Here is a 27,778-nt window from a genome sequence, read left to right as displayed (position 1 = left end):
CTTACTTTTCATTCTGAAATGGAACACAGCTTAGGGAAGGGGCTTCAAGGAATCTTCTTAACACCTTGCTTCATTTAATGAGTAAATACCATATGAATGTAGAAGGTGTGTTACACATCTTAGTTGTGCTAGTAAGACTCTCTTTGAGACTGGTGCTTCTGCTTGAATCTAGATTTTCACCTGTCTGGTGAGTACTCAAAAGTATCTCCTTTTGTGAAATTGTTCTCTCTGCTCTGTAACTAAAATATTTCTTTTGTGTTACAAAATCCCACAAAGACTTTATCAATATTCACACATCTGTTTTCTCAATACTAGCAACATTCTGCAGGACTACATTTTTTTCATTTCTCAAAACTAACAAAAAAGCTGGTATAGGAGTTACAGGGACAACATCCAAAGTAGATTCAGTATGAAGGGCAGTATACTGAGCAACCAGCACTTAGGACTGCACTTCTTTTTGCCAGCCCTTCATACGACAAACTTATGCCAGTCACAAGGTGATACCTTGATAAGACTTGTATATTACACTGTTGCTGGTTAATTCCTGATTTGAAATATAAGTGGGACTTCATGATGAATAGACGTGTTGTTGGACTTTTGTATAGATGGGAATTTTTAGCCACATTTTTCTCTTTCTATCTATCTCTTGATCTATTCTGCAGTTTATTTAGGTTACCATATCCATTGGAAGCATTAGAAAAAATGAAGCAGTTGGCTCTGTTAATCAAGATCCTTGAAGCTGTTTAATACCACTATTTATGAGATACAGAATGCCTGAGGAAAGAGATTATTCATCAAACGCATTTTTCAATTGCTTGCTATAGTTGCAGGTTTGAATAAAACATGCCTCCTGCAGAACTTTCAGTTTTGAATTGTTTCCCTGCACAAACTTTGATATGATTTTATTATTAATAGAATAACTCCAGTAGAGGTAGCATCAAAATACTCTTGATTATTATTAGTCTAAAAATATTCTTTATTACAGAAACTGCAATATTTTAGACAAAGTACTTTGTTCGTGTTAAGGTAATACTTGCACAAATTCTAAAAATTACAGTGGCTCAGAATGTCCTTGTCTATCAGGGTGAAATCTGTGCCCTGCTGAAAGGGTTTGCTCCATTTGCTCTCTGAGTTTTCTCTGAGTGATTCCAGGAGGCTTGTTCCAGAGTGCTGTATACAGTGTCTCCAAAGGCCACTCACTCCAAACTGAGCAGCTGCATGACAGAAGTCATCTGCAGTACAAAACTGGACAGCTGCTACTTACAAGTCCCCTTTCCGAGAAGCAAGTTACCAGTGGGAAGTACTTGAGAACACCTGGTTTGAATCTATAGTTCTTTTGACCCTTGCTACATGTAATCTGTCTAGTTTGAAAATGCTTCCTTGCATTGTCTCACATGTAATGTTATGGGCTGTGATAGAGAGAACATTTAGATTTTATTGTTGTTCTGCTCTTTCACTCATTTTTCACCAAACACAGGAAAAGCGCTGAGGATTGTAGCCCTATTGTCTGCATTGGATTCAATCTTTAAATGTTGTAACCTGAATCTACAGGTTGAATTCAGTGGGTTGAAATCTAACAGCTTTCTGAGTATTGATTTACACTTCTAGAAAGAAAAGGAACCAACCTCAGTAAGTGTGCTGCTTATTGTAATGAGAGGGTTTATTTTAGTGCAGGAGATGTATGATGGTTGTTTGCCTGTGCATACACAAATGTATTCTTTCTCTTGGCCAAGTCTGAGATCAGCATATAGATATATATGAAATCAGTTGGGATTTTTTTTTTGCAATTCTGATAGACTGTGTTTCTCCTCTACTTTTATACTTTTAAAGAATACAGACAGAAGATGCAAATAGGCTTCCATTTTGTAGCCACCATTTCGTGACTATTTTTCAATTCTTCCTTCACTTGCCCCCTCCTATATGTAGCAATTCATTGCAGGTGCATCCCTGCAGGGGAGATAGTACTACAATAAAAGGATATCTGTTTGGAAAATTATCTCCTGTGAAATTAAATTAGCATAGTTGTAAATGTTGCAAGTTAATAATGCAGAAGCTTAGAATCAAAAACTTAGGGTTCCCAACACTGCAGCAATTTTCCTTTCCAAGGCATGATACGAATCTGTCCACCTGGCTGAATATTTGCCTTTTTTTTTGTTTGTTTGTTTCCAAAGAATATGCCCATCTCATAATGATGAAGGTGCCCTGGCCATAGCAGAGTTCACCACACAAATCTTGGTGTTTAGTTCCAGCTTCTTTTTCAGTTTAAGTTGGCAAAAATCCCAACTAAAATGTAGAGATGAGATATAAATCAGGGCAAAGTGGAAGAAAACATGGAAATGTAACAACAGAGATTGTTTTATGCATCACAGCTATAGAAATATTTGAAACCTTCTATTTATGAATTATGGGAACAGTGCATTCAGCAATGTATCCTCCTCTTCCATCAGGCCCAGACTAGGTTAGGTGACCATTCATCTGATCAGCTTGGGTGTCAGCGTAACAACCCTATTTGGTTCTCCGTGGTGTCTGTAGGGTCATGGGTAGGAAGGCAGCACCATTTTTGCCTATTTCTTTATGGTCATGCACTATTTGTGTGCTTATGACTGAAGAAGGCAAGAAAACAGACTATTTTGTAATAGAAAATTAATTTCCTTCATTGAAAGTTATTACAGTGGTTTTATAACCTAGAAATGTTACATTCTGAAAAAAATATATGCTCAGTCAAGTGTCTGTTATGGCTACATGCCTACCCACTTCCATACTAGTAAAAACAACAAGGGGTGTTTTGACATCAGCTAACACTTCAGCAGCAGCAAGGTTGTTTTTTCCTAGCCACTGCAGTAGCTATTATAGTTTATTATACTAGCCACAGTACCTTGGAAACCCAATCTAAAGTTGAGCCCTGTTGTTTCAGGCACCCTACAGACTAATAGTAAGGATAAAAAACCCAAATCCTCACTACCTTTGACAGCTTGCAGTCTAGTTTTAAGGTTGAATGCAATGAGTAGATAAAACAGACAAATAGATTAGGGAAGGTAAGGTTATAAAACAGGTCCATAAATTAAAAGCAGAAGTCTTGGTTCACTGTCTTTCTAACTATTTTATTTACTTGCTAAATGCCATTTGGACTCTCTTGCTTCCCCAAATTTACACTTAAAATGTGACTGTGGTGCACATCTGTTCTAAAATTCTTATTTACTACCACTCATGAGGTGCCATTGCATGATGTGGCATTTATATTTTTAGAATATTTTCTGTTATTTTGATATAAGTGATGACAAAGCTTAATGGCTTTTTGCACTGGTATGAGACTGAGTATTCTTGAATTAAGTAGACAGGTAAAACAGTCAGGAAAATCTGCATATGCTTCAGTACTATCTATATGTGAATTCAAGTGTCTGGCTTACCTTCTTTATGTCTTATTTGGGCATTTCAGATACCTAAATTGATACTTCATTAATAGAATTATAATGTCTGCTGTAAGTAGTTGTGAATGTCTGTGAACATGTAAAGGAAGGGAAAATTAGATTCTAATTCTTTTAGTTTTAATCAAGTTTATATCATTTTTAAGAAACATTTACCTTGCATTCAGTGGTGCTCATCTATTTTTCTATTGTTCATACCTATAGTATGTTCTAATTTTGAGAAAATGCAAGTTCTTGAATTAAAGGATGATATTCATAATGTGAACGAGGCTATGTTATGCCTGGAAAGAAAGTAAAGACCTTGATTTAGATTTTTTTCTTACACTAAAAATCTGTCCTGTTTTGTAGATCTTTGCAGCAGCATACTCTGATGTTGAATGGCTGTAGAAAAAGTAGATTCAGATATGGACTCCGATCAAGTTTACCTAGTAAACTGTACAAAATCCTCCTGTAAACAAAATCAATATTATGGTAATTCTTATAAAGCGTAGACAAATGTATAAGAAGAGAAAGGACACTTTTATACCTTCTAATGGAATGTTGTGCACAAATTGATGGGCTAGCACTGACTCTATGTCAGTATAGCATATGCTGAAGTGCAGAAAGATGTCAGATCACTAGCTCATCTTAGAACTACTTGTTGGCGCAAAACTTCTGGAAAGCTAATAAATATGTATTACATCCTAATGTAACCAGTTTCATGTGAGCTAGCTCAGCTGTTTCACCAGGGTATTTCAGTTCCAGGATTATCTTCCCAAAATTTAGACTTCCTCTAAATGACATGTCTAAATGCCAAAATGACAGAAGTAGAATTGAAAATATTTACTCCCAGCTGCTAACATGACCATTGCATAGCCCATTTTTCCTAATGCATCATGAAAAAAAAGATTATAATTACATTGCTTTCTAGAAGTGCAAAAAGCAGGAGAACAGGACCATCTAATACCCAGTTAGAGACTTTTACAATAACTGGTTCTGCTCCTAATTCTAGAGCAGTCTATACGTAAGGATTTTTAAAATCTCGGTTTCTAGATTTTAGGACTTGTTCTGTTTCCCTGTACCTGATATTAACCTATATGAATCAGAAAACAGCAAAAATCTCTTCCATAATACAAAGGAGAGTCTGGATGAGTTAGGAAGTACAACTTAATTGTGAACATAATTGCATTTCTAGTGGATAATTGCAATTGTAAGTCAAGCAAGACAGCTTCTAAAAGTTGGGTCAGATTTTTAATTCTATGATCTAAATTATTAATGAGGATATTTTCATAAGCTTTCTGCATAAAAATTGACTTCATAACAGAGAGGTCAGCTGGTCTTGTCTTCTCACCTTTGTGATTATCAGTGATAATCAGAAACTGTTTTCCAATAAATGTATGCTGTTTTTATGCATCCTGACATACACACCAAATGTAGGTAGTGAAATACTTACAAGCTTTATGAAGCAAAAATTAATTCTGTAGGTTCTAGTTGAAAGAGTGATTTAATACCTTGGGAATGTTAAAAACCATATTGAGTCAGTTATGAAAAATCCAGTGCTACTTTTCACAGTGTGGCTGCAGTCAGGGAAAAATGGTGTAATGCATAAAGAAAACAAGCGGGTCAGTACAAGAATGCATAATGCTATCAAATCAGTAGAGTTTCCACATTGGATAGACATCAGTATTGAATGCAATATATCTTGAGACTGATACAGTAGTAATATAAGAGGGCTTGAGACAAGTGGTGAGGTTGATTAGAACTGTAAAGATTTTTATAAGAGGAGACTGAAAGGTTGAGATTATTTATGCAGAAGATGGATTGGAAACTTCTATAACCTGTCTCCTAAAGCAAGATTTAAGAGCCCATCCAGTGTCATCAAATAGAATAAATTCAAAACAGATAAACAAGACTTTTGGTTTTTACCTGAAACAGAAAGATATGACAGAATTCAAGGTCACAAAGATGGAAATTTAAGATAATTCAGGAAGACATTTGTCACCTTTTTCAATCCGATTTTTAAACAACAAACATATGAGGTTTTAGAAGAGACAAATCACTTTTAAAAAAAGAAGGGCCTGAAACAAACATATACTTCCACTGTAATAGTTTATTGCAACATACTGGGACGTGTCTTGGCTTGTTTGCATTATGAATATTGAGTAAAAGTCAGGATACTGGACAAAATGGACAATTATTTATATTCATGATGAGAGTTTCCCTTCAGATTGCAATCTGAATTAATTTGTTATAATTTCTCTCTCCTCTGTTTGTCAAGAAAAAAGAATGAATGGCAGTTCTGATTTCCCTTTCTGCCCCCAGCAAGTAGCTGTCATAGTTGTCTTTCAGAGATTCAAGGGGTCAAATATTTGGAAGCATCTTTCCTTTACATTTCATGCTCATGTTCTATGAACAGGTCTGGGACTACAGAAAGTGTCTCATTCTGTGCTTCTTTTCTGGCATTTTGCTACTTTGATAAATAAGATATGGTATACTTTACAATTTCAGGGATGCTCAGTTGGAAACACTTACTGGATGTGTTTTATTCTAAAAGCTCTCATATCTTGAAAATCGTTTTGCCTCCAAGTTGTCTCAATTTCTCTCTTTTGGCAACTGTGTGGAGTCTTACCATACTAATGTGAAGAACTTACTACATTCATAAGAAGTTTGCTTCAAAAAAATACTTCTTTTAATAAGAGTGTCTCCTCCTACTAGTCCAACTTACAGAACAAACAAGTTCCAAGCCTAAAATGTAACCCTTCTTGATTATGGCACTTGAATGTTGAACCAGAATTTGAATTCTGTAGCTGCTTTTTATCTCCACAGAGATTCAAAATCTTAAATCCCATTTGTGTTAGCTGTCAAATTAGCAAGATATGGCCATGGTTAGAACTGCTTAAAGAGAGTTCCTGTTCTATGGGATTTTCTGGGGAAAAAAAAGGAAACATAATTTGGTTGCAGAATTAAAAGAATAAATACTGCTCTTACTTCATTCACTTGAACCATTCTGGTATTCATGCTGAGCTCTCAGGTGACACAGTTCAAACTTACCATGCTTATTCCCAGATATTTTTTATTTTTCATATCCTGGATGTTATTTTCTGGAGAATTTGAGCTGTAACCTTCCCAGAGACTGAGGATGATTAACCTGTATTTACCTGGAGAAATGAATACAGAATTTTAGCAGTTTTGATCAATGTCCATGGTTATTTTATCCTGTTTGCCCCTGTTTGGCTAAAACTTCTCTGTTAAAACAATATAAAGGGTCTGGGATTAAAATTCAAGTAAATCGGCAAAAAAAGTGTGCTAAGGGAAGGAGAATTAATTTGAGGTTACTTGAGAGTGGTTGTTCCAACATGGAACATGGCAATGCTGGTTAGAGTGGTCTCAATACATATAGAAGGGAAGGTAGTAAGAGGCAAATCACAACGGCTCATAAACTATAGAATGACTTTGAACACTATGATAAAGAGGCTATTCAGTCTTGCTACTGTGCAGATACTTGTGCTAGTAAATCTACCAGACACTGTTATGCTGTGAGGAAGGAAAGAGGCTGAAGGACATTCAGTCGGGCAAGGCCATAAGCAAGAGAATTTGGTAATAGCCTGCACATATCTAGAAGGCTTTAGGGACTAAAATGGAGGCAAACTGATTGGTGTGATTCACGATTATCTAACAAAGAATGATAAAATGAAATTAAGGGAGTGTCTATCAGGAAAGTGATTGACTGCTGAGATTGTAATAAGCTGTGGACACACTCCCATGAGAACGTGAAGGACAGCCCATGAGCTGGAATTGTGAAAACTGCATTGACTAACAAGAAAATTTTATCAGTCCAATATGACCAAAGAAATAGAAGGAATGCTTTTATGAGAATACATGGTCATCTGTTGTACTCCATTACCTACTCTGAAGATGACTACTGAAATTTCTGTGGAAAAGTTACTACTGATTCAGATCAGGGTGTATCAAGACCTTAGAGCTAATACAGGCCATGTTTGTCAGAGTAATTTGTCTGGGAGCAAAGGTGGCAATGCACAAGGAACAGTTGTGCCAGTGCAAGGACCATAGGTCCTAGGGAAAATAGGTGTTCAGTCCACTTTTGGCTGTGTACAAGGAGCTGTAGAGATGTGTTCACTGAATATCTGTCTTCCCTTATAGGAATAGTTAATGTGTTAATTAGTTATACTTGGGGGTGGGGGGTGATGGGGATATGGTATTCATTCCAGGATAACATCGTTGGTTTATGTAATTTTGTTTTATTCTATCAAAAAGACTGTTGTGTTCTATATTTGAAAATGTAGAACAGGAAAGTTTAATTTGATTTTCCTTGTTTGTCAAAAGGTTGCTTTATTGCCTTTTCTTCTTTTTTTGTCTCAGATATCTCACTTACAAGGGCTGCAAGTGTGTGTGGAGCCCATCTTGTTCTCCCACAGAGTGTTGCTCTTCTGATGAAGAGGTTTCACCACATTAGGCGTGACTGGAGAGGAAACCTCTCAAATGTGCTGCTGCCTGTCCTCTTTGTTGCACTGGCAATGGCCTTGTTTAATGTGAAGCCGCTGGCTATTGATTATCCTTCTCTCAAGATGACACCAAACCTTTATGACAATGCAGAATCCTTCTTTAGGTAAGGGGCTTATCTGGCACCTTCAGTGTCCAGGGTTCTGTGACCTTGAGTTCTCGTATTTTAAAGACTATTTGTATTCTAGAAAGAATGATAGGTTACTTTTTACAATAGTTGTGCGGGTTTTTTTCAGGTGTTTACTTACACTTCTCCTAAATCTTCGTTCGTGAAACCTAGCCATGACTTACACTTTTATAGTTTATTACAATAGAAAGGCAAAGGATTTTCTGTAGGAAAGGGCAAAGACTTTGGACAAGTTTGAACTCAAATCAATACCAGCCATGACCATTTATATGTGAATGCACATGTGTATTTGAACAAGCCTTTGCATGCTTCATTATAACACAGTATTAGCAAAGCCTGATGCCCTTCTTACTCAATCTAGTTTCTATATGTTCAGCTTTGAAACCAATTAGATTATTTATTTATTTTTAAGGTATAGTATCTATAGCTCAGCTCTGAACTAATCTATATTGAGTGCATATCACAAGTAGATCACTTTTTCTACTGGGCAAATATACAGATAAACATAACATGATACCGTTTGCATTTAAACAAATGAATGAAACATAAAAGCACTTAAACCATGCTAGCTGTTAGGAATGCATGTTTATAAAGAGAAAGATGGTCATGGGGAGACCTTATTTGTTTAGCCATAATTGTTATTGGATTTTCTTTACATGTTCACATACAGTGGTTTGAAATTATATAATTCTGGTATGTTTCCTATGCATGGATTTTATAATAGAGTTAGACGTATTGACATGCCTTTATTTCTTTTTCTTTTTTTTTTCCCTTCTCCTCTATTCCTTACCCCCACGGCCCACTTTGAGCAGCACTGAAGATGATAACTTAGAAAACCTTTCTCAAGTTCTACTGGGTTATTTCTCTGATTGGAACCACACGTGCATGCATTCACAACAACGGTACTTGTGAATAACGTAACTACTTCCTTAATTGTAAATATTGTAAATTCAATATTTTTTTTCTGTGCAATGTGGATTACCTTAAACTTTTCTTGGCAGCATGGGGTTAATGACAAATCTGTTCTGATGAAGTAACCAGTATCCAGGTACAGAGTACAAGTAGGTTTCATTGCTAAAGGTCTGATCCCAATAGCTTAAAAGTCAGTGACAGCTTTCTGATTGATTTCAGGAGGATTTTGATCAAGTGTAGTGTCCATAAGAAGGAAGATTAGACAATAAGGAGAATATCTTTTAGGGAGTATTCTAGATTTCCAAATTTAGGAATGCAGTGTTGACCATGCTTTTGTTATTGCTACAAATACAAGGCATGCAGCTCATTTGATGCTTATATAATATTTTAAGTGAATCCACTTTGATACAAATGAAATATTTTTAGTAAATCCACTTTGATACAAATGAGTACAATTTACATCACTTAGATACAGCTACCACTGTGATAAAATACTAAGAAGGTTTTCAGGATGCCAGATCTTCTCATTACTCTGTGGGTTTCTCCTGTTAAGTAATCTATTCCTTTCATTTAATGGTTGTTCTTTTTTTATATTTATTTGCATTAGAAAAAATAATTCATGTTGGCAGATGGAAAATACGCCACCCCAGGACTCATGTGGATGTGTAGCTGGACAGGAGGTAGGTCATTTTATATTTACTTATGTATGTAAAAAATATGTAAGTGGATATTATTTCTAATCCTTGGCTGCTGAGAAGGGCTAGAGAAAAGAATGAAGCAATAAAGCCTCAGAACCCTGCTTTGTTATGATAGGAGATTTCCCTCTATTTCATCTAATGTTTGAGCTACATGTTCTGAAGCCTTCAGGGAAAGAGCTCACATAATTTTCTTGTTTATATATATGTATCTGAAAAACCAGGATCAGAGATGGCTGAACTATTTTCGGAAGATGCAACTTCACTTTAAGTACATTATAAGACATTGCAAAAAACCAAAAACTTGTAAAACAAGGTTAAAACATAACACTTCCATAATAATAGGAAGACTACGTACTTCCAAGGGAAATGAGGGTGATCCTATCTGCTTGAATGCACCAGGCAATTTATACATGAATGAGATTAATATTTAGAATTTAGTTTTGTATTGGGTTTTGTATTTGAAAATAAAACAGCCTTCAAGAAAATAAAGGATTTTTTAAAAAAATATAATTAATTTCTTACCTTCTTGACTGGTGAGTTTTCCTCCTGACTTGTTCTGAGTTGAGTAATGAACAAGAATGTTAAGCTGTGTCTGAGGTGACAAATGTATTTCTCTGAATGGGACCATCCTATCAAATAACTTCTTTCTCTCATAAAGATATAACTATTTAGAGTTGTGTATGAACTATAGCAATAGAATTTTGAGAAAAGTGGAAGAAGGGAACTAATTTTTTGCTTTTCTGGACAAGGAATAACTTTGCCTCTAATACTAATGAGATGTATACTTAACATACAAGAAGATTGAATAAAATAAGAATGGGAACTCACATAGGGAGAGGCCTATTAACCATGAAAGCTCAAAGGAGAGAAGTCACTTGAGAGTGGAGGCAGAACCTGTATCTAGGACCTATGGAAGAGCAATCTCTGAGAGTGAGTTTTTAATTTCTGTAGGGTTGAGATGTCAAATAAGCATTAAAAACTTTTGTTTGATATACATAATACACTTTATAAGGCTTCCAAGATAACTGATCATATTATCTGCCTCCTTTTCTTTGGTTTTGAGAGTATCCCACTGAATCATTAGAAGACATCTTCCTTTATTCTTTTCTGCAGTCCATCAATGAAATTTTTAGAAACATATAACACTAATTATAATTTTACTTTCATCTCATACTTACCTGGTGCCTTTTTTATGTTTCTTCTCAGGCACAACAAATAAGTAGCAGTCTTGCCTTTTCCATTGCTGTAAACCTTTCTAAACACATACAAGTTTTGATGTTTTCAAAACAAAACTGACTGACAGGGTTGTAAGAGAAATCAAAGGTAGATCTAACATATAGGCGACACAGTCATTTGAGATACCTTATAAACATAAAACTATACATAATTTATTGAAAAGCTGTCAACACTGAGAAAGGCAAATCCAGTTGAAAAGAAATTCTGTAAAATCTACACAAAAATCAAAAATTATGACCAAATGTAGTGCCACTGATTTTTAAGAGTGCTTTACTTATTTTATATATACTGTTTTTCAGATGTGCCCGAGTTTCAATACCTCTGCTCCCTATGTAAAGAACAAGAAAGGACATATTTTGTATAATCTTTCAGGGTTCCTTGTGGAGGAGTATTTAGTGAGGCCTTCCAACAAAACAAGGTAACCTTAAAATATCTAGCCTTTTCTTATCCTTTGTGTATAAACCCCACAGTCCTTCTTGATCCAAAGCATAGACCTATATCACTGAGAATACAAGGGGTAGTTGCCTTTATCCGTTGGTTGTTATCAAGGCATAGAGTCAAGCTACCTTTCAAGGTACGATGAAACTCCCTCCACGGTCAATTCTCGGAACTTCCTGCAGCAGTTGCATGGTGATGGCCTCTAGGCATACTCTGGCTTTTCTTGCCACATAACAGACTTATTTCAACATCTCAGAGATGCATATCTAAATCAGGTGAACGATATAATTTCCATTCCTCAGAGACTCAATCAATAGAGGTGGATATGCTCCATTTAATATTTTCTTTGAAGTAAAAACGACTGGTATGCTGCTGGCAATACTTCATATTCTGTGACAGCAGCCACAGGTTATCTACTGTATTTTGAAGTTTACTTATGTGCCTTTACAGCTCAACCACTGCCTATGATGTAAGCGCAAATACTAGACCATGTATGATTTTATCAAGGAGAAGAATGTGTTAGCCACTTTATGCACTAAAAAAGAGTGCATCTGATTTGATATAGAGTTAAACCTCTTAGGAGGAAAGATCTGAGCTAGAATATGAATGAAATAGGAAGAAATCAAGCTTAATACGATGCTTCTGGAAGTCAGTAATACCTCCCTTACTCACGATCCCTTCTGTTGCTCAGGGAATTCAGCTTTCAGAAAGCACGAATTCTTATCTAAGGAAATCCCTTTGTTGGAAATGAGACAATAATGTTCACCTGACTCAAGAGAATATTGACCCCCTCCTTTTTAACGGGGAAGGGGTTTGTGGGGGTGAAGTTTTATTTTCAGTTGAAAAATAAAGCACTAATGCAGCTATCCCCGCTTTACCCTTGCAAGAAAAGACTGGGAAGCTTAACGCAGGTAACTTTTTGTTACTTTATTTTCTACTACTAGATATGGTGGTTGGTCTTTTGGAGGGAGGAAGGCACTTGAACTTCAAGATACGAAACTGAATAAAACCAGATCTCAGCCTCTGGCTAAGGTAAGGTTTGCACGTATATGTGCACATCTGTATGTATGTATTGCTTACTTATTCAGGCTCCAGACTTCACAGTACTTAACAAATAATAAGTCATTACATACAATCCTTGAACTTAAAAACTGGGAGAAAGTCACTCTGTCTATGACAGCCTACATCTCTGTTCATAATTCTTGAAGTATTCTCCTGTGTTCTGAGAAACACTTTTAAATGAGTCAAATGATCAAACTTTTGTTGTTTACTTGTTTGTTTGTTTGTTTTTCCCATGAACTCATTTCAGAGTCTAACTTAGCTCACCTTTAAAACTTTTTTTAGGTAGTCAGCCCAGATTTTTCTTTTTGTTTGTTTTCTATAAAAAGCTTATGTCAGAATTGACAAAAGTACATTGAACATCATGAAAATGAGTTGTTATTGGTGCTTTTTCCATGCCTGCAAGGAATACTTTCCCACATTTCTCTCTCCTCCTGACAGTAAAGATGTCTTCTAGGAGTAGCTACTTCTGCATAACAAATATGCTACCCTTTTCTCAAAAGAAGCTTTCTAAAGCATTCCAAGGAAAACAGAATCTCCTGCATTGATAAGTGCCTGTTAGCCTCCAGGTGTCATCCCAAGCTTTCACAGTATGGAGATACTGTAGCTCTACACTGCATGCCAAAAGGCCTCAAGAAAAAACTCTTTATTTCAATTGTGCTTAGAGTAATCCTTCTTTTCTGACTTTTGAGATCCGCTCAAATGCAGATGCGTTAAGAGTAGAGGAACAGCAGTCTTGGAGGAATATTGATGCATGTAGGTGAGGGGTTTCTACTTTTTTATTCAAGGCAAACAAGATTTGTTAAGAGGAAGCTGTGGACTTTCCAAGTTCCAGATTAGAATATGAAAGAAAGATTCTTCTGCCCTTAATATGTTTTATGGGAATATAGATTGTATATGCTCTTATGAAAAAAAAAATAGTACTGTGTAAATAACCTCTGTCCCAAAATCCATTTTGGGACAAAGAGTTGAAACAACATACAAATATTTTCCAATCCAATATCATTTTACATTTAGTTTTGCAAAATTGCTGCCTGTTTCCAATGTCTTTACCATGTAATTTTGTTAAAAATCTCCCTGTTTTACATACATACCCTAATATATATATATATATTTTCATTTTGATCATGTGTAATCTCTCTTCTACCCCATATTTCTTACAGCTTTGAACTCCAGTTCCATCAATCCTTCATTAAAAATTTGAAGTTTTACAGGTTGTTGGTAAATTGTAATGGTTCTTGTCAGGGTCCTTTTTTTTTTTTTTTTAATGTATTTGGCATAGAGCTCCACCTGCCATCAGGACAGGGATAAATTATAGTTACACTCTTAGTAAGTAAGCTTCATATTTCAGATCCAAAGAAAATAGTGGAGTAAATTTATAAAGGGCAATGTGTTATCTAAAATACCTCTTGGAAGTGTCTTTCAAATGATACAATGTCAAACTATTGTATTAACCTTTCAGTAATTAATGACCAGACTTTTACTTTGACCTTTCAGGCTTGTTCATGAGACAGTAAATGTACCATTTACATAGACTGGTACGAAAGAAAATGAGAAATTTACATTTGAAGAGAATTACTGTAAAATTCACTTCATTTTAGAAAATTTCTGAATATACATTGTTTTCCTCTACTCAAAAAGCCAACAATTTTTCCTGTTCAAATTATAAACACTTATTCAATACCTATTTTACTGTACCTAGCCATACCATGCTGCATATACTACATACATGCTACATGCATGGACACAAAGAATCTGTATATGTGCACACAACAAATGTAGCTCATTAAAACCATTGATTATTGGCATTTATTGATGGTCAGTGCTATGTAGCAAAAGCACAACCCCTCAAATTTTTTGTATTTTCATGACTACATAGTCTTTGGTTTCCTTTGGTAATATGGGCAAAAATTATTCATTAATGATTTCAGTCGCTATTTTTTATAACATAACAAAATATAGGAAGAACATGTATTAATTTTAAACACTCCTGAAAGGCTATTTGTACCGTTCATGTGGCATTCTGAAGAGTGTATTTTTCCAGTCCCAAATGTTAGGACTTGAGGCTTTACTGTACAGTAATTGAATAAGTGTCCAGAGGAAGTTACATCTCTCCTGTCTAATATCTGTCCTGAATCTGGTTCAGCAATGCTTAGGGATTTCTCTGCTCCTTCTCATCCTTTTTTCTTGATATGCCATTTGTTGGTTGAAATGTCAGTCTAGCTTTATGCTGGAATATTAACGGCAAGTAAAATGTTACATAATGATCTAAAACACAACTTCACAGAACTTCTATCTGATGTGGTGAGGGGTTGTGTTTTTCCTTGGGAAGGAATTTTCTCAGCCATGGATAGAATAGGGAATAGTGAAAATAAAAATTAATTACCTTGATATATATATTTTTTCATTGCTCAGCTCCTTTCTGCCTTCTGTAATAATTAATCACCTGCGTGGTACACAAGAAATATGAAAGATATTTCAGCTGAAATGAATATATTTCCATTTTTTTATATTTTACCTTTGCGAACAATTTTGAATAGGACACAAATCTTTAGAAGAAAGAGCTTAAATGTATCTTCTGATGAAGTGAACAACCTCAAATATCTCTTTTGCCACATTATAATAAATTAAATATCCAGCTTCAATTTGGTTATTTCCTGGTGGTTTGATTCAGTTACATAATGCAACTTGAAGGAAGAATTCTAATTAACATGTTGGATATTGAAATGTATTGTTGCACACAATACTCTATTGTATTTTTTGAATATTCATTTGAATATTGGCTGCATTATTATAAGTTGTTCTCTGAATACTCAAGACCTTTCCCCTGCTTCAATTAAATGAGGATGTGTTGTCAGAGTTTTGCTTTAATGTTTTCTTAATTGTCTTTCTTTTCAATACAATGAACACAATTGCAGTGGAGTTTCATTATGTGCGTACATATAGCTTTCTATTTGGCATAAATCTTTTTTAAAAGGATAGAAAGAGATGGATATGTGGGGGTGTGAAAAAGACTGGTTACCCTTGGTCACTTGTTTGTGTGTCTTTGCTCTGGTTGCTATTTGCACAGGAGATTCTGCAGTGCAAAGATTTTCAATTTTTCTCAGGACACTTAGGTTTTCTTTCACTACAATTTTTTTAAAGAACTCTCCTTTTCATTAATGAGTGGGAGATCTATTTTGTGTAATAATTTGTGGGAACTGAACTGGAGAAGAACAAAGGAGTTTTGTATGACTTTGTAAAGGGGGAAAAACTTTGGGGTTTCTTTTTTCTTTTCTTTAAATGTGGGGACATAAGAGTTTGAGACATTTGAGTGCCATTATATGATACATGCAGGATGACCAGGGGATCAAGCCCAGCCAAATGGATTTACAAAAGACAGGTCCTACTTGACCAGCTTGACCTCCTTTTATGAAAAAGTGATTGAACATCGTCTCCCACAGCATCCTCCTAGAAAAAGTGGCTGCTCACGGCTTGAATGGGTGGAGTGGCTTGAGATCCATTCGGCAGAAAGGGACTTGGGGGTGCAGTTGACCTCCAGCTCAACATGAGCCAGCAGTGTGCTCAGGTGGCCAAGAAGGCCAACGGCATCTTGGCCTGTATCAAGAATAGCGATCATCCCCCTGTACCTGGCATTGGTGAGGCCACACCTTGAGTGCTGTGTCCAGTTCTGGGTCCCTCATGATGCCAATTTTATGCCCCAAAACAAGGCGCGGAGAAACTGCTCAGAGACAGAATTTCAGTCTATAAGCAGGAGGTATTTATTTCACGGCCGGGGAGCAGCCAGGTCGCCCTGGACAAACTGCTCCAACTCGAGAAACACACAATCCAACTTTTATACACTTCTTGCTAAGCAATTACATCATATATTATGAATATTCATTACATTGCAACATCTACCTTTAATATTCATAACAGGTGGAGTTGAGGCGGAGTTAGAGGCGTGGTCCTTAATTTGGGGAGAACTTCGGTGGGAGTTCCGGTCTTCCTTCATCATGAACCTCATGTCCTTTTCATCATCATCCTCCTAAACTTTTGAACCTTCCCTAATTTGGGTAGCTTCCTTATGAATTTGGCAGAGAGTTTCGGTATTTGGCACCAATACCTAATTTCTTGGCATGTCCCTCTCTTTATCTCTTTGGTTTCCTCCCCATATGTCTCTTTTTGTGTGTGCTAGCATTTTCTGTTCATGTTTATGTTCTTATGTGTCAGAGTGACCTGTACCTCAGTGAATTTATTATCTCCGCTTTCCTAATGCTAAATTCTATGTGCCTTGCTAAAGCTTGCTTCTACATTTTGTGCTTAACTCTTTATATTGCTTAACTTCGCTTTTCAGGTGTTACCTGGCTTCACTCACTTTAAAAAGGTTATTGAGATGCTGGAGTGTGTCCAGTGAAGGGCAGCAAGGCTCGTGAAAGGCCTAGAAAACATGTCCTATGAGAAATAACTGAGAGAGCTGGGTTTGTTTAGTCTCAAGAAGAGGAGGCCTGGGGGAACTTCGTCGCTCTCTACACTACCTGAAAAGAGGTTGTAGTGAGGTGGGGGACTGGTCTCTTCCACCATGCCTGCAGTGAGAAGACTAGAGATAATGACCCTAAGCTGTTAGAGAGGAGACTCAGACTAGACATTAGGAACAATTTTTTCACTGTTAGGGTGGTCAGGCATTGACATAGGTTCCCCAAGAAGGCAGTGGAGGTATTTAAGAGGAGTCTGGATCTGGTCCTGGGTGATGTGGTTTAGTGTTACTGTTAGGTCTTAAAGGTCTCTTTCAAGCCCAATGATATTATAATTCTATGATTGTAAGATGCTGTTGAGATTTCAAGCAGTTATGAAGACAACATAAAGAAGAGTAGAAAATGTGAAAGGTAATGCAAGCAAGAGCAGTGGCAGATCAAAGCTGCTAAATTTTTTGATAATGACTAATAACACTTCTGGCAAAGAAGATTCAAGGGTGAGAGATGGGAGAAATGACAGTGGAGCTCAGAGTGGTGCTTTGAAGCATGATCTAGGATAGACGTCAGAAAATAGAATGGAGAATTGGAGCATTGTAAACCTTACCTCATAAAAATGTGGAGATCCAAGCAAGTCAAGAGAATAAATCAGAGGACAATAATTATTAAGAAAGGCAAACATGACTGAAGATTAGACAGCCTTTACTAGGAAATATAGAGGAGAACATGTAAGAAAAAAAAGCAAAATCTCAAACTAGTGTCCAAGTAGGGGTGGTAGTTGAATAGTATAAGGAAAAAAAAAAGGCAGAATTATCTGCAAGTAAACGAGAAGATCATCAGAGTGATGATAAAAGAATCTTTATGGAAGTTTCCAAGAGGTAACTGTGTAGATAGTAATTTTAGAAAGGATCTGAGGAAACTCAAATCCTAGAATAGGAGTGTTAAGGCAATGAAAACCTATATTAAATCCAGTTCACTTTGCAGTAAGATTCGGAATTGAGACACACAGTGAGAATTGCTCAGCATCAACTTAGGATGTTAAAAATGCAGAGAACAAATAGCTGATATCAGACGGAAAGGTTAAAAGTTCTTCAACTGTATAAACAAAAAGAGGAGATGAAAGGTTGCTATGCTGTGAAGAATGGATAATAATCAGATAGTTTTAAACATCACTAAAACTGAAAATAAACATACATAGTAATTTGACTTAGTTTTCAGTATGGATAATGTAGGTTCAAAGGCATTATGATTAACAGTAATGGGGGACATAAATAGAATTGATTTCTAACTGCAAAGGAAAGTTCAAACCTTAGTTCAAACTTTTGGGACATATCAAGCTCTCAGCAATTATTCTAGCACATAGAAGTGTGAATTAAGAGTATATTTGTCAAGTCAGGATGGTTCTGCATGATTTGAGGATAAAGTATATATTACAAAAGAATTGTTTTCCTGTGTTCCTCAGAGATACTTGCTTGCCTTATCTGCCTTAAAATTTGTCTGTATAAATTTCCTCCATGCTTAACAAACCACTGATACTTGCTTGTTGAAGGTGGAGGCAGCTTTGTCCCTTATGGCATACTTTCATACTCACCTCGTAAACGGTGCCTTCTTGATTCTTTCCTTTCCTCATTTTCTGGGATATTCTGTTTCTAGATGTTCTATGTTGTGTGTCATGTGCAGATATTATTTAGATAATTCAATTTCAATGATTTTTCCACATTTAGCACTGGTTTTATTAATCTTTTTTGTATTTACAATTAAACAGGCAAGTGTTATTTTCACATTGCTCGTCCTCTATTTTTTCACTCAAATGTACGTAAAGGAAGGAGGACACAGTGTTCCACGAAATCAAAGAATCTCCATTTATAATAAACATTCTGTGGTGTACAGCTCCAACAATACAAAAGAAACTGTGGTACCCTGTTGAAAGATCTGTGCAAATTAACTCGTTCTGTTCTGCCTAGTTCACTTTCTTGTATAAATAGATGTCATAACAGGAGAATTAAATATATTTATCCAATTCTTAAAGGTATGTGAGCTTTCCGATCAGCATTCAAATTCAACTTATTTTTGATTTACAATTTCCATTCTTGCTTCCAGGTGTGGTATAACCAAAAAGGTTTCCATTTGCTGCCATCCTACTTAAATGAACTAAATAACTTCATTCTGTGGATGAATTTACCTCCTAATGTGGATTGGAGAGAGTATGGTAATAGTTTTTCTTTGTATTTTTTCATATGTTTTAAAAGGTAGAACCAAACTAAAATAATTTTACGAATGAAAATTTTTCACAGTATAAAGTGGGATTGCAGAGTCCCATTTCTTGGAAGGATTGGAAAGTGGAAATTTTAATTACACAGAAAGTTTGTGTAAAGAATATAGTAGACAGTAAGGTAAAATTTGATTTTAAAGCTCATATGCCATATGAGTTTTTTACAAAGACATTTCTGTGGAACAAGTGTAAATTGGTTTGCTACTCATGAGATGTTAGTACCTGTGAAACTGTTGCTAGAGCTTGCTTAAATTGGATGATTAACATGTAATACAGTATGGATTTAAAACTTCTTTGACACTTTATCTCCCAATATAAATATCTTGGGTAAATCTAGATTATTCTGTAAATTTACACTGCATTATCATATTTCATAGACACCCTGTTACTCAAGGAACAAGAGAGGCTGCTATATCTTATTATTGTACATAACAAAAGAGCCATTAATACATTCGACATATACATTCTCTGATTCAGATATGCCTGAACTTTATAAGAACTAGTTAAAATAAAAATTTTATGAACTGACTTTTAAAAAAATGACTGCAGCCAAAGTCTCAACTGCTAACACAAGTGAACTTTTAGGATGTTGAAATCTAGTTTGAAATCTGGGTTGGACAGTTCAGGTTAACTTCTGTTCATTTCATTTCCCTTCATTCTTAAGATTCTGTTAAAGAGGAATTTGATTTAGAGAAATTTAAAAATAACTTATGTCCAATTTTTAAGAGTTTTTGAAAAGGCAGGATGGCTGTCTGTAATGGTAAAATGATTTTCAGTGTGTTTATAATAAAGAAAGAAGAAAGAAAACAAAATCAGTGAAAATAGGGAAGGAATCTCGAGCATCTGAATATAGAAATTCATTAAGAAAACTTTCCGGAATGTCAATGAAAAAAAGAGTAATTGCTTGCTTTCAAGATGACTGCGGTTTTATTTTTCAAAATGAATTATGAGAACGGATCAAAGGTAATGTGTTTCCACAGAAAGTTTGAATGAAGTGAAATCAGGTATTTTAATGAGTATCTTTAACAGAAATCAATTTTTAATCAACTTTTCCTTCACTTCATGCATAGTACTGATGCCTAGCTTTTTTAATGTAGCATTAGGTATCCCATTCTGTGACCTATATATTTAAGTACCCTCACTTTTATATCTATCATGGAGAATCATGGTTTGCCATCCTTATTACAGTCAGAGAAAATTATAGTTGTCCCAAGGACTGCAGAAGAGTTTTATGTTGTTAGACAACACAGAAACACAGTAAGCAAAACAGTGCTTAAGAAATATTTGAAGTCTTGAACTGGCATCTGTACTACTATGGGTTCATTATATAATCGTGTGGCAGAATATGTTAGTTGTCTGTGGAAGTAGAGTTGAAGAACTAGAGAGCAGTTTATTTATGTGTATATCTATTGGAGAAGTGCAATAAAAATGGATTGATCATGCCTTTGAGGCATAATGCAGAGGGACCTGTCATAGAAATCTTAGGAAGAGAGGTCAAATTACCTACCTATCTATCTGTGTGTATGTGTATGTTTGTGTACATATATTTATATACATGTGTGTGTACACACACCTGTATATATATATGTATTTTTTGTGCAGAGAGAAATACATTTGCATATTTTATTTCTAACAAAACCTCAACAGTTTTCCAGTGCCATATGGGGCACTTAAGCTCAGTTCACTTTGCCTTTTAGCTATCATTTATTTAAGGATACTACTCTGATGGAGAAGAACTATTAATATGCTTTTGTTAGTAAGATTGTTGTATGTAGTCCCATAAATTAGAAGTCAGAAGACCACATACTATGTCTCAACACTGAAATCTATTGTTATTTATTTTTTTTTTCTTCTTCCAAACTCTGTTTATATGCAAGGTCAGTTCCAGAATATTGTTGGAAATTGCTGTAAGGTAGCTTGTTAGGATGTTACAGAAAAGTAGCTTTGTAGTTCTGACTCACATTAGTACTAAGTAATCTCACAGAATACCTTTTTCCTGTCAACAGAACCAGAGCTTCTGAATTACTTTTAAGTAAAACATAAAAATAATTTGACCACTGAAAAGGGACTGTTAGGACATGGTCTTTTCTTCCTTCACAGAAAAATAAATCTTGCTTTGCTGCGAGAAGCTTGCTACAATAGAGTAGAGCATTGCCATGGATGTAAACACAGTAGTAACAATGAAGCTATGACATTAAAGCAACCTTGAAAGAGGTCAACAACTTGTTTAAATACTCATACAAATACTAAGGAACTCTTTCACTTAGCAGTTATATCCTGTCTATATTTCTTGAACATGAACCCAGAAGGCATTCTCCCAAGATCTCTGGAGAACAGAAGAGTCATTATAGACCATGTTCTATATAGCAGTTCTGTCATTATAGCAGTTCTACCTGCTTTGCCAAGAGGGATAAATGCAGTAACTTTCGCAGGAGATCAGTAGCACTGGTCCAAGTTTGTGATAGCTTTTGATAATAAGGAGCTGAGAAGAAGGCTAAATGCTTTTGTCTAATATCTTTTCTGCAGTGAGGAGGAATATAGACAAGATTTTGTATGAAAATTTGAAGGAAGAGGTTTTACCCAAAAATACAGAGGACATATGCTGTCTTGCACTGATTTATATCCCTAGGGATTTGTATCTGTTCAAAAAATGGTGAAAAAATTTTGATTATTGTTTTTGTTTTGTCAGTCCAAGTTACTGACTCTTGATCATACTGAGCATGCAGAGCAGGAAGTGATAGTTATTTGGTGATAAAAAATACTTCCTTTTTCCTATTGCGTAATCTAATCTTCAAATCCTTTAAATGTAGGTGAAGAGATTTCTCTTCTCTCCCCACCCCTATATGGGATTATTGGGAAGCTTCTCTGTGAGGCTGCTTGGAAAACTACAATATTTGCTTCTTGTAATATTCATGTAAAGACTGGTATGGTTGTTGAAGAAAATGTGTGCACCAGCTGGAGGTGCATTTACTAGATGGAGCAAGAGAAGTTAGCCAGATTGATTCATGTTAGTTTATGACAGCTAATGGATCAGACATTTCTTTTGGAACAGCAATTCAGGAATACTTCTTGTATGAAAATATCTCATTTTCTCTACTATGTGGATAGCCACCTCTAGCTTCATCATCAAGTCTGTGATTCTGTTGTGGGAAAAAGAAAATCAAACTCATCTGTTTTGCTGGAAAGGAAACTAAATGCATTTTGTTTTTTAGTGGGTTATAAATTCAGTGGCAGATCATGAAAATGAACATGTTCATAAATTTTAAAAAAGTGAGAAAGACTCTTCAGCAGAAAAGGTAAGATGTACTGGGTTTTTTGTCAAAACTCTTCACCTGTATCTGGTCTTCAAGTTTAAACAAATGGTATTATTTAATCTCTTTCTGAAATGCTGCATTCTTACAATTAGGTAAAGGAACAGTGAAATAAGAGGAATATAAAACTAAAAGGCAATATTTTTTGCTTTAATCCTAGGACAGAAATTTTGATCAAGTAAGACTATGTTATTTTTCACACCTAACTGTATACAGTTGAGTCAGTGTTTATACAGTTTATCGTACTGGAGTATAGGGGAAGGACTATTACCTACCTCTTAGAGTAAGGCAGTATAAAGAAAAAAGGAGTGGTAGCCATCTATAATGGTGTCTGTAAAGTACAGTGGTCAAAAAAATGTTCTTACTTCATTACTTAAAGAACAGAAATGTCTCAATATAGCTGCCTCATCTCAGTATTCCTATTGAAGTCATCATTTTTTTTAGAAACCTTTCATGCGAAGACCCATTGTAAGCTTCATATAGCACCCTCATTTATTTCAGATTCAATTCTTCAAAAGAGCTGAAGGAATCAAGAGACCCATTTTCAGCTGAGTTTTGTTGGAAAGTGCCTATATAGTTTCCTGAATGCTTTGCAAATTATACCTTTAAACCTCTTTTCAAAGAAGACTGTGAAGTGGCCTTTGGGTGGAACCTTCTTAACCATGTCTGGTTAGTGGGGGGAAAGTAAAATAGAAACCATTAATGGTGGTGCTGCCTGTGAAATTCTTCATAAAATATAAATTGTAATTTTCAGTAAATAGTAATGTCTGATTTTATACAAATAGAAATATTGTCATAAATATTAAATTCCCACAAATAATATCTTGTAAAAAAGCATATATATATATATATATATATATATATATACATATATATACTATCACCATTTTCGTTATACATGCTATTATATTTTATTCTAATCTGAAATAAAATGTCTGGCATGAAGGAACTTACCTTGATCTTCTGTTCAATTCTGTAGTGATCATGATATTTGGAAGTAGTAGCACAGATCCAAGTTGATCTATATACTCAAGACTCAGCATGACAGAAGAGACCATTTACAAAGACGTGCCAAGAGACAAGTTCAGACACACCCAAAACAGTGCAGAACCACAAAATGTACATGACTAACTTATGGTGATAGCATACAAGCTTGAAGACCTTTGAGATTTTTCCCTCTAGATCTCTCTAACCTATACTGAAAAATTACTACTGGGCTCCTATCACTTTTACTGAAAAACCACAGGTTTTGTAACATGTTTATGCAGAAAATTTCACCCAGGTGGGGTGGACTGGACTACCAATGCCTACTGCTCTTTATATACAGGATGGAAACATCCAAGTCTCTAAGGTTATGCCAAATTGTATGTGCCTTTTTTTTTTCTGAAAAATGGTCAAATGGTTTAGATGTGAAATAGAAGATCTAGAGCAGTTTGCCTTGAAGGTACTGTTTGCAGATAGTTAATGAGATTTTGGTATGGGGAAAGCTGTCTTGGGTTATGTAGCTCCTGAATGGCAACAGGGCAGGATGTTGTTCATATCAAGCATGTCTAATGTGGATGCCTTTTTTCCTGTGAACTTTTCTATCCAGAATGGAAAAGTATAGTATTCTATTCCAGAGAATGTTCTAAAGGCTTCTAAAATTTTATGAAGAACTTATTTCACTAGATTAGGAATGCTTTTTTAACACATTAGAGTCTAAAATTAGTTTAATCAAGAACAGTGTAAGGAAAGGAAGAGGATCATTCAGCCTGAAAGGGAGAATACTAAGGGGAAATCATAGAGAAGCTGAAGAGGGTACAATTAATTATTTATTGCCTTTTCTACTATTAAGCATATAGCATGGGGCTCCTAGTGACATTTCTGATGTAAGTACACTCCCCCCCCCGCCAGGCCCCAAGTGGGTTATTCCTGAAATTTATAGTTAAACTGACTATTTCCTGCTCTTTTTTTCTGCAGTAATGGGGCTTGCAGGACTGGTAAAAATGCCCTTGTTCTTGGTTTTGTGAAGTTAAATCTTTCATTGAGCAATACAAGACAGGACAACTGAGCTTTTTACTTTAATGAAAGAAAAAAAACAAAGAGGAAGAAAAAAAGAAAAAAAATACACTAAAATTAACTGTAGGCAAAACAACTGAGAAAAGAAAGGAAAAGAAATTTCATAGCTGAAAGGAAGCTAAGAAAATATATTGCCAAAATAACTTACTGCTTGTGCTCGCTGTTGGGATTTACATGTGAATTCATTCCTTTTCAGAACTATACATGCACATATATATCAACTAATATGTATACAGACATGTTTCTTTCTTTGAGACGTCCTCCCTTTCACCTGCTCTAATCAAGGAATTAGTGCCTCTCATTTTGGAAAATCTTCATTTTTATATTGGAGAAGGTTAAAAGGTCTAAGAAAGTCTTACATCATGGTGTTCACATATTCTCTGAATACATTAAAGCCCAAATATACTATAAGATTCTTCAGATTCACAATTTTACTAGTTCTTGAATTGCTTATGCACAGTTTAGGAAAGGCTGGAATAGGTATCTATCACAATTTTTCACCTGTGCCCATAAAGAAGCCTAAATGATCACTGTAAAAATAATGTGGCCAATTGCATACTGAGGACATAGACAAAGGAAGTTGTAGGACATCAGAGAAAATTGTGGTCATGATTAAATCAGGAGAATATAATGGCAATCTGTATATGTGGAAGAAATAACTCTTTTACTGAGAAATTTATGAAAAGAAGGAGACAGAGTTAGTGCTGAACCATATCATGTTTGTTGTTATTGACTGTCTTGCTTTTCCCTTATGAATACTGATCTGGTAAAATTTGCCCAAAGGGCTGTTCACACAAGGCTTGCAAGTACAATTCTTAAAAAAAACCCTTTGCATAAACACCAGAAGCATATTTTTAGTAGGAGCTTTATAATTTAGAACTTCTTGGTTTATATGTCATTTATGGTTTTTAAGTCCTCAGAGATGGTGGTTAGTTTTCAACTTAATGAGTCTAATTATAGCAGCTTTACATAGTAAAAAGGCATATAAAGGCAAGAAAATATCAATAAGCACATTTTACATCATGTTAACAGCTGTATTGGGACAGAGATATATGTAAAGAAAGATGGTCTAGGTGGGTAGAAGAAATTTAGGAAAGGATAGGTTATAAAAGTACATGGAAGGGAGTTTTTTAATTAAAAAAATACACATACTAGGAAATAACATATATTATTAATTGTGTTGGTTTATTCTGCTATTGGAAGGTAGTTCATAACCCACTTCTTAAGTTCAAGGGAACTTTTTTCTTCTGTGAATTACAAACCAATTTATTGGTTTTATTTAGCCGTCTATTTTTTAACAAGGGGGTGTAGGGAAGAAATCATTATACTAAAAAGTAGCAAATTCAGAAACCCTCATGCTCCAGACTAATTGATACAGTTTAAAATAATGAATGAAAGGCAAGTATTACATGTAATGCATTGATAGAATTTTGAATTCTAAATAGAACTGAACTTAGTTTAGCATAGTCATACTTTGGTTACTTGTAATTCAGCAACCCTGGAAATTTAATTTCAGTTGTGTGTGTAAATTTAAAAAAAAAATGCAGTCCTTTGTTTCTACTACATAGTTTGAGTGGAAATTAACTGTAGAAAATGGTTCCTACTTTTAAGACGTGATTAGTTTTTGTGACTCCTCCATTCAGTTCAATTTGCCTTTTGATAGGTATTATATGATACAGTACTGCAGCAAACGTTATACTATTTAATGTCACGGGGGTTTATTTCCCTCTGCAATTATCTCTTTTTGACAGTCTCTGTTTATTCTGTACTAGAGAGTTATAGCAGTGCATTTCTGTGTATGGTCTTTTGTTTAATACCAACGCAATAATCTGAAAGTTTTGTTACTTTCCTCTTGAGATCTGCACCCTTCACAGGGACAGGCCGTGGTGATTTCAGGAGAGAGATTACTTTCAGAGACATTAAATATTCCTGGGCAGAAATTATTCCTTGTAAAGTATTTTATGTATTTTTGTCATTGTTATGTATTGTATGTTTCATTAATTCCCTGTGGGTCTTCTAGAAAGGTTTCAGTAGTGCAGATGATCTTCTTCTATTAAATTCATTGACTAGGTTCCCTAAACATACAAGTGGGCAAACCTAAGTTTATGAGCATAAATTCACTTGCACAGAAAATAGCACAGGCTATTCATGGCTCTGTTTCTCCTAGTGCATTTTTTCCCACTGAATACAGCAGATAGTTAATAGCAATAGAGCAATTGGATATGATTCAGATGAGCCCTGATTAGTTAGTGGAATATAGTGAAGAACCTTCCTGAATTTGTGTTAAACTCCCCAAGTTCTGGACACTTTATGGGCAATAATTTTCTACCACAGACCCTGTGAGAGGTTTACCAGTCCCATAATTTTGGGAAAAGTGATGTGAATCAGTAGGGCCTATAGGTCTCCCAGGCTTGATAATTCCTGATCATGAACATCATTTTAAGATTTGCAATTTCTAAAAATGCTACCCCTTAAGCGATTTTGCTGTAACATTTTTGGCATCTGAATCTTGGAGTAAGACAGTTTGGTCAGAACATTCAAATTCTTGATTACAAAGGCAAGACCTTGACAAATGTGAGAAGATCCTCTGCAACCAGAACTTGGCTCATAGCCAAGTTTTATGGCTGTAGTTTTTTGGCTCCTCATGAAAGAGAAGGCCTGGAAGACATGATTTTGCTCTTTGCCAATTTAGCTGAGCAATACTAAGTAAAATAAGTATATTTCATCTTGTTAACTTCTTATTTTAGTGCTTCTGAAATGATCATTTTCCAAAAGCTTTCTGACATTGTAAAGTCAAGAACACTAAGTTTGCTGATGACACTAAATTGGGAAGAGCTGTCGACTCCTTTGAGGGCAGAGAGGCCTCAACAAATTAGGGAGCTGGGCAATCACCAACAATATGAAGTTTAACAAGGGCAAGTGCAGGATTATGCACCTGGGACAGGGTAACCCTGGTTGTGTGTATAGTCTGAGGAATGAGAGGCTGGAGAGCAGTGCTGCGGAAAGGGAGCTGGGAGTCCTGTTCGATGGCAAGGTGAATATGAGTCAGTAGTGCCCTGGCAGCCAGGAGGGCCAACTGTGTCCTGGGGGGCATCAGGCAAAGCATCACCAGCCGGTCGAGGGAGGGGATTGTTCCGCTCAGCTATGCACTGGTGCGGCCTCAGCTTGAATATTGTGTGCATTTTGGGCACCATGATACAAGAAAGATATTAAGCTATTAGAGAGTGTCCAAAGGAAGGCAACAAAGATAGTGAAGGGCCTGGAGAGGAAGCTGTATGAAGAGCGGCTGAG

General features: G+C 35.6%; 1 protein-coding gene across 1 annotated transcript in view; it reads left to right on the top strand.

The window, feature by feature from the left end:
- Positions 1–27,778, top strand: part of ABCA13 (ATP binding cassette subfamily A member 13) — a 171,420-nt gene that overhangs the window by 87,826 nt on the left and 55,816 nt on the right. The window contains exons 36-41 of the mRNA XM_064660769.1: positions 7,785–8,031; positions 8,865–8,954; positions 9,572–9,644; positions 11,198–11,316; positions 12,281–12,368; positions 18,947–19,055. Of these exons, the coding sequence (XP_064516839.1) occupies positions 7,785–8,031; positions 8,865–8,954; positions 9,572–9,644; positions 11,198–11,316; positions 12,281–12,368; positions 18,947–19,055 (726 nt within the window). The remainder of the gene's footprint in view (positions 1–7,784; positions 8,032–8,864; positions 8,955–9,571; positions 9,645–11,197; positions 11,317–12,280; positions 12,369–18,946; positions 19,056–27,778) is intronic.

This window comes from Pseudopipra pipra, chromosome 1 (genome assembly GCF_036250125.1).
Source record: "Pseudopipra pipra isolate bDixPip1 chromosome 1, bDixPip1.hap1, whole genome shotgun sequence".
Classification (NCBI taxonomy): domain Eukaryota; kingdom Metazoa; phylum Chordata; class Aves; order Passeriformes; family Pipridae; genus Pseudopipra; species Pseudopipra pipra.
The sequence above is the reverse complement of the archived record's forward strand: the minus strand, read 5'-3'. Positions and strand labels throughout refer to the sequence as shown.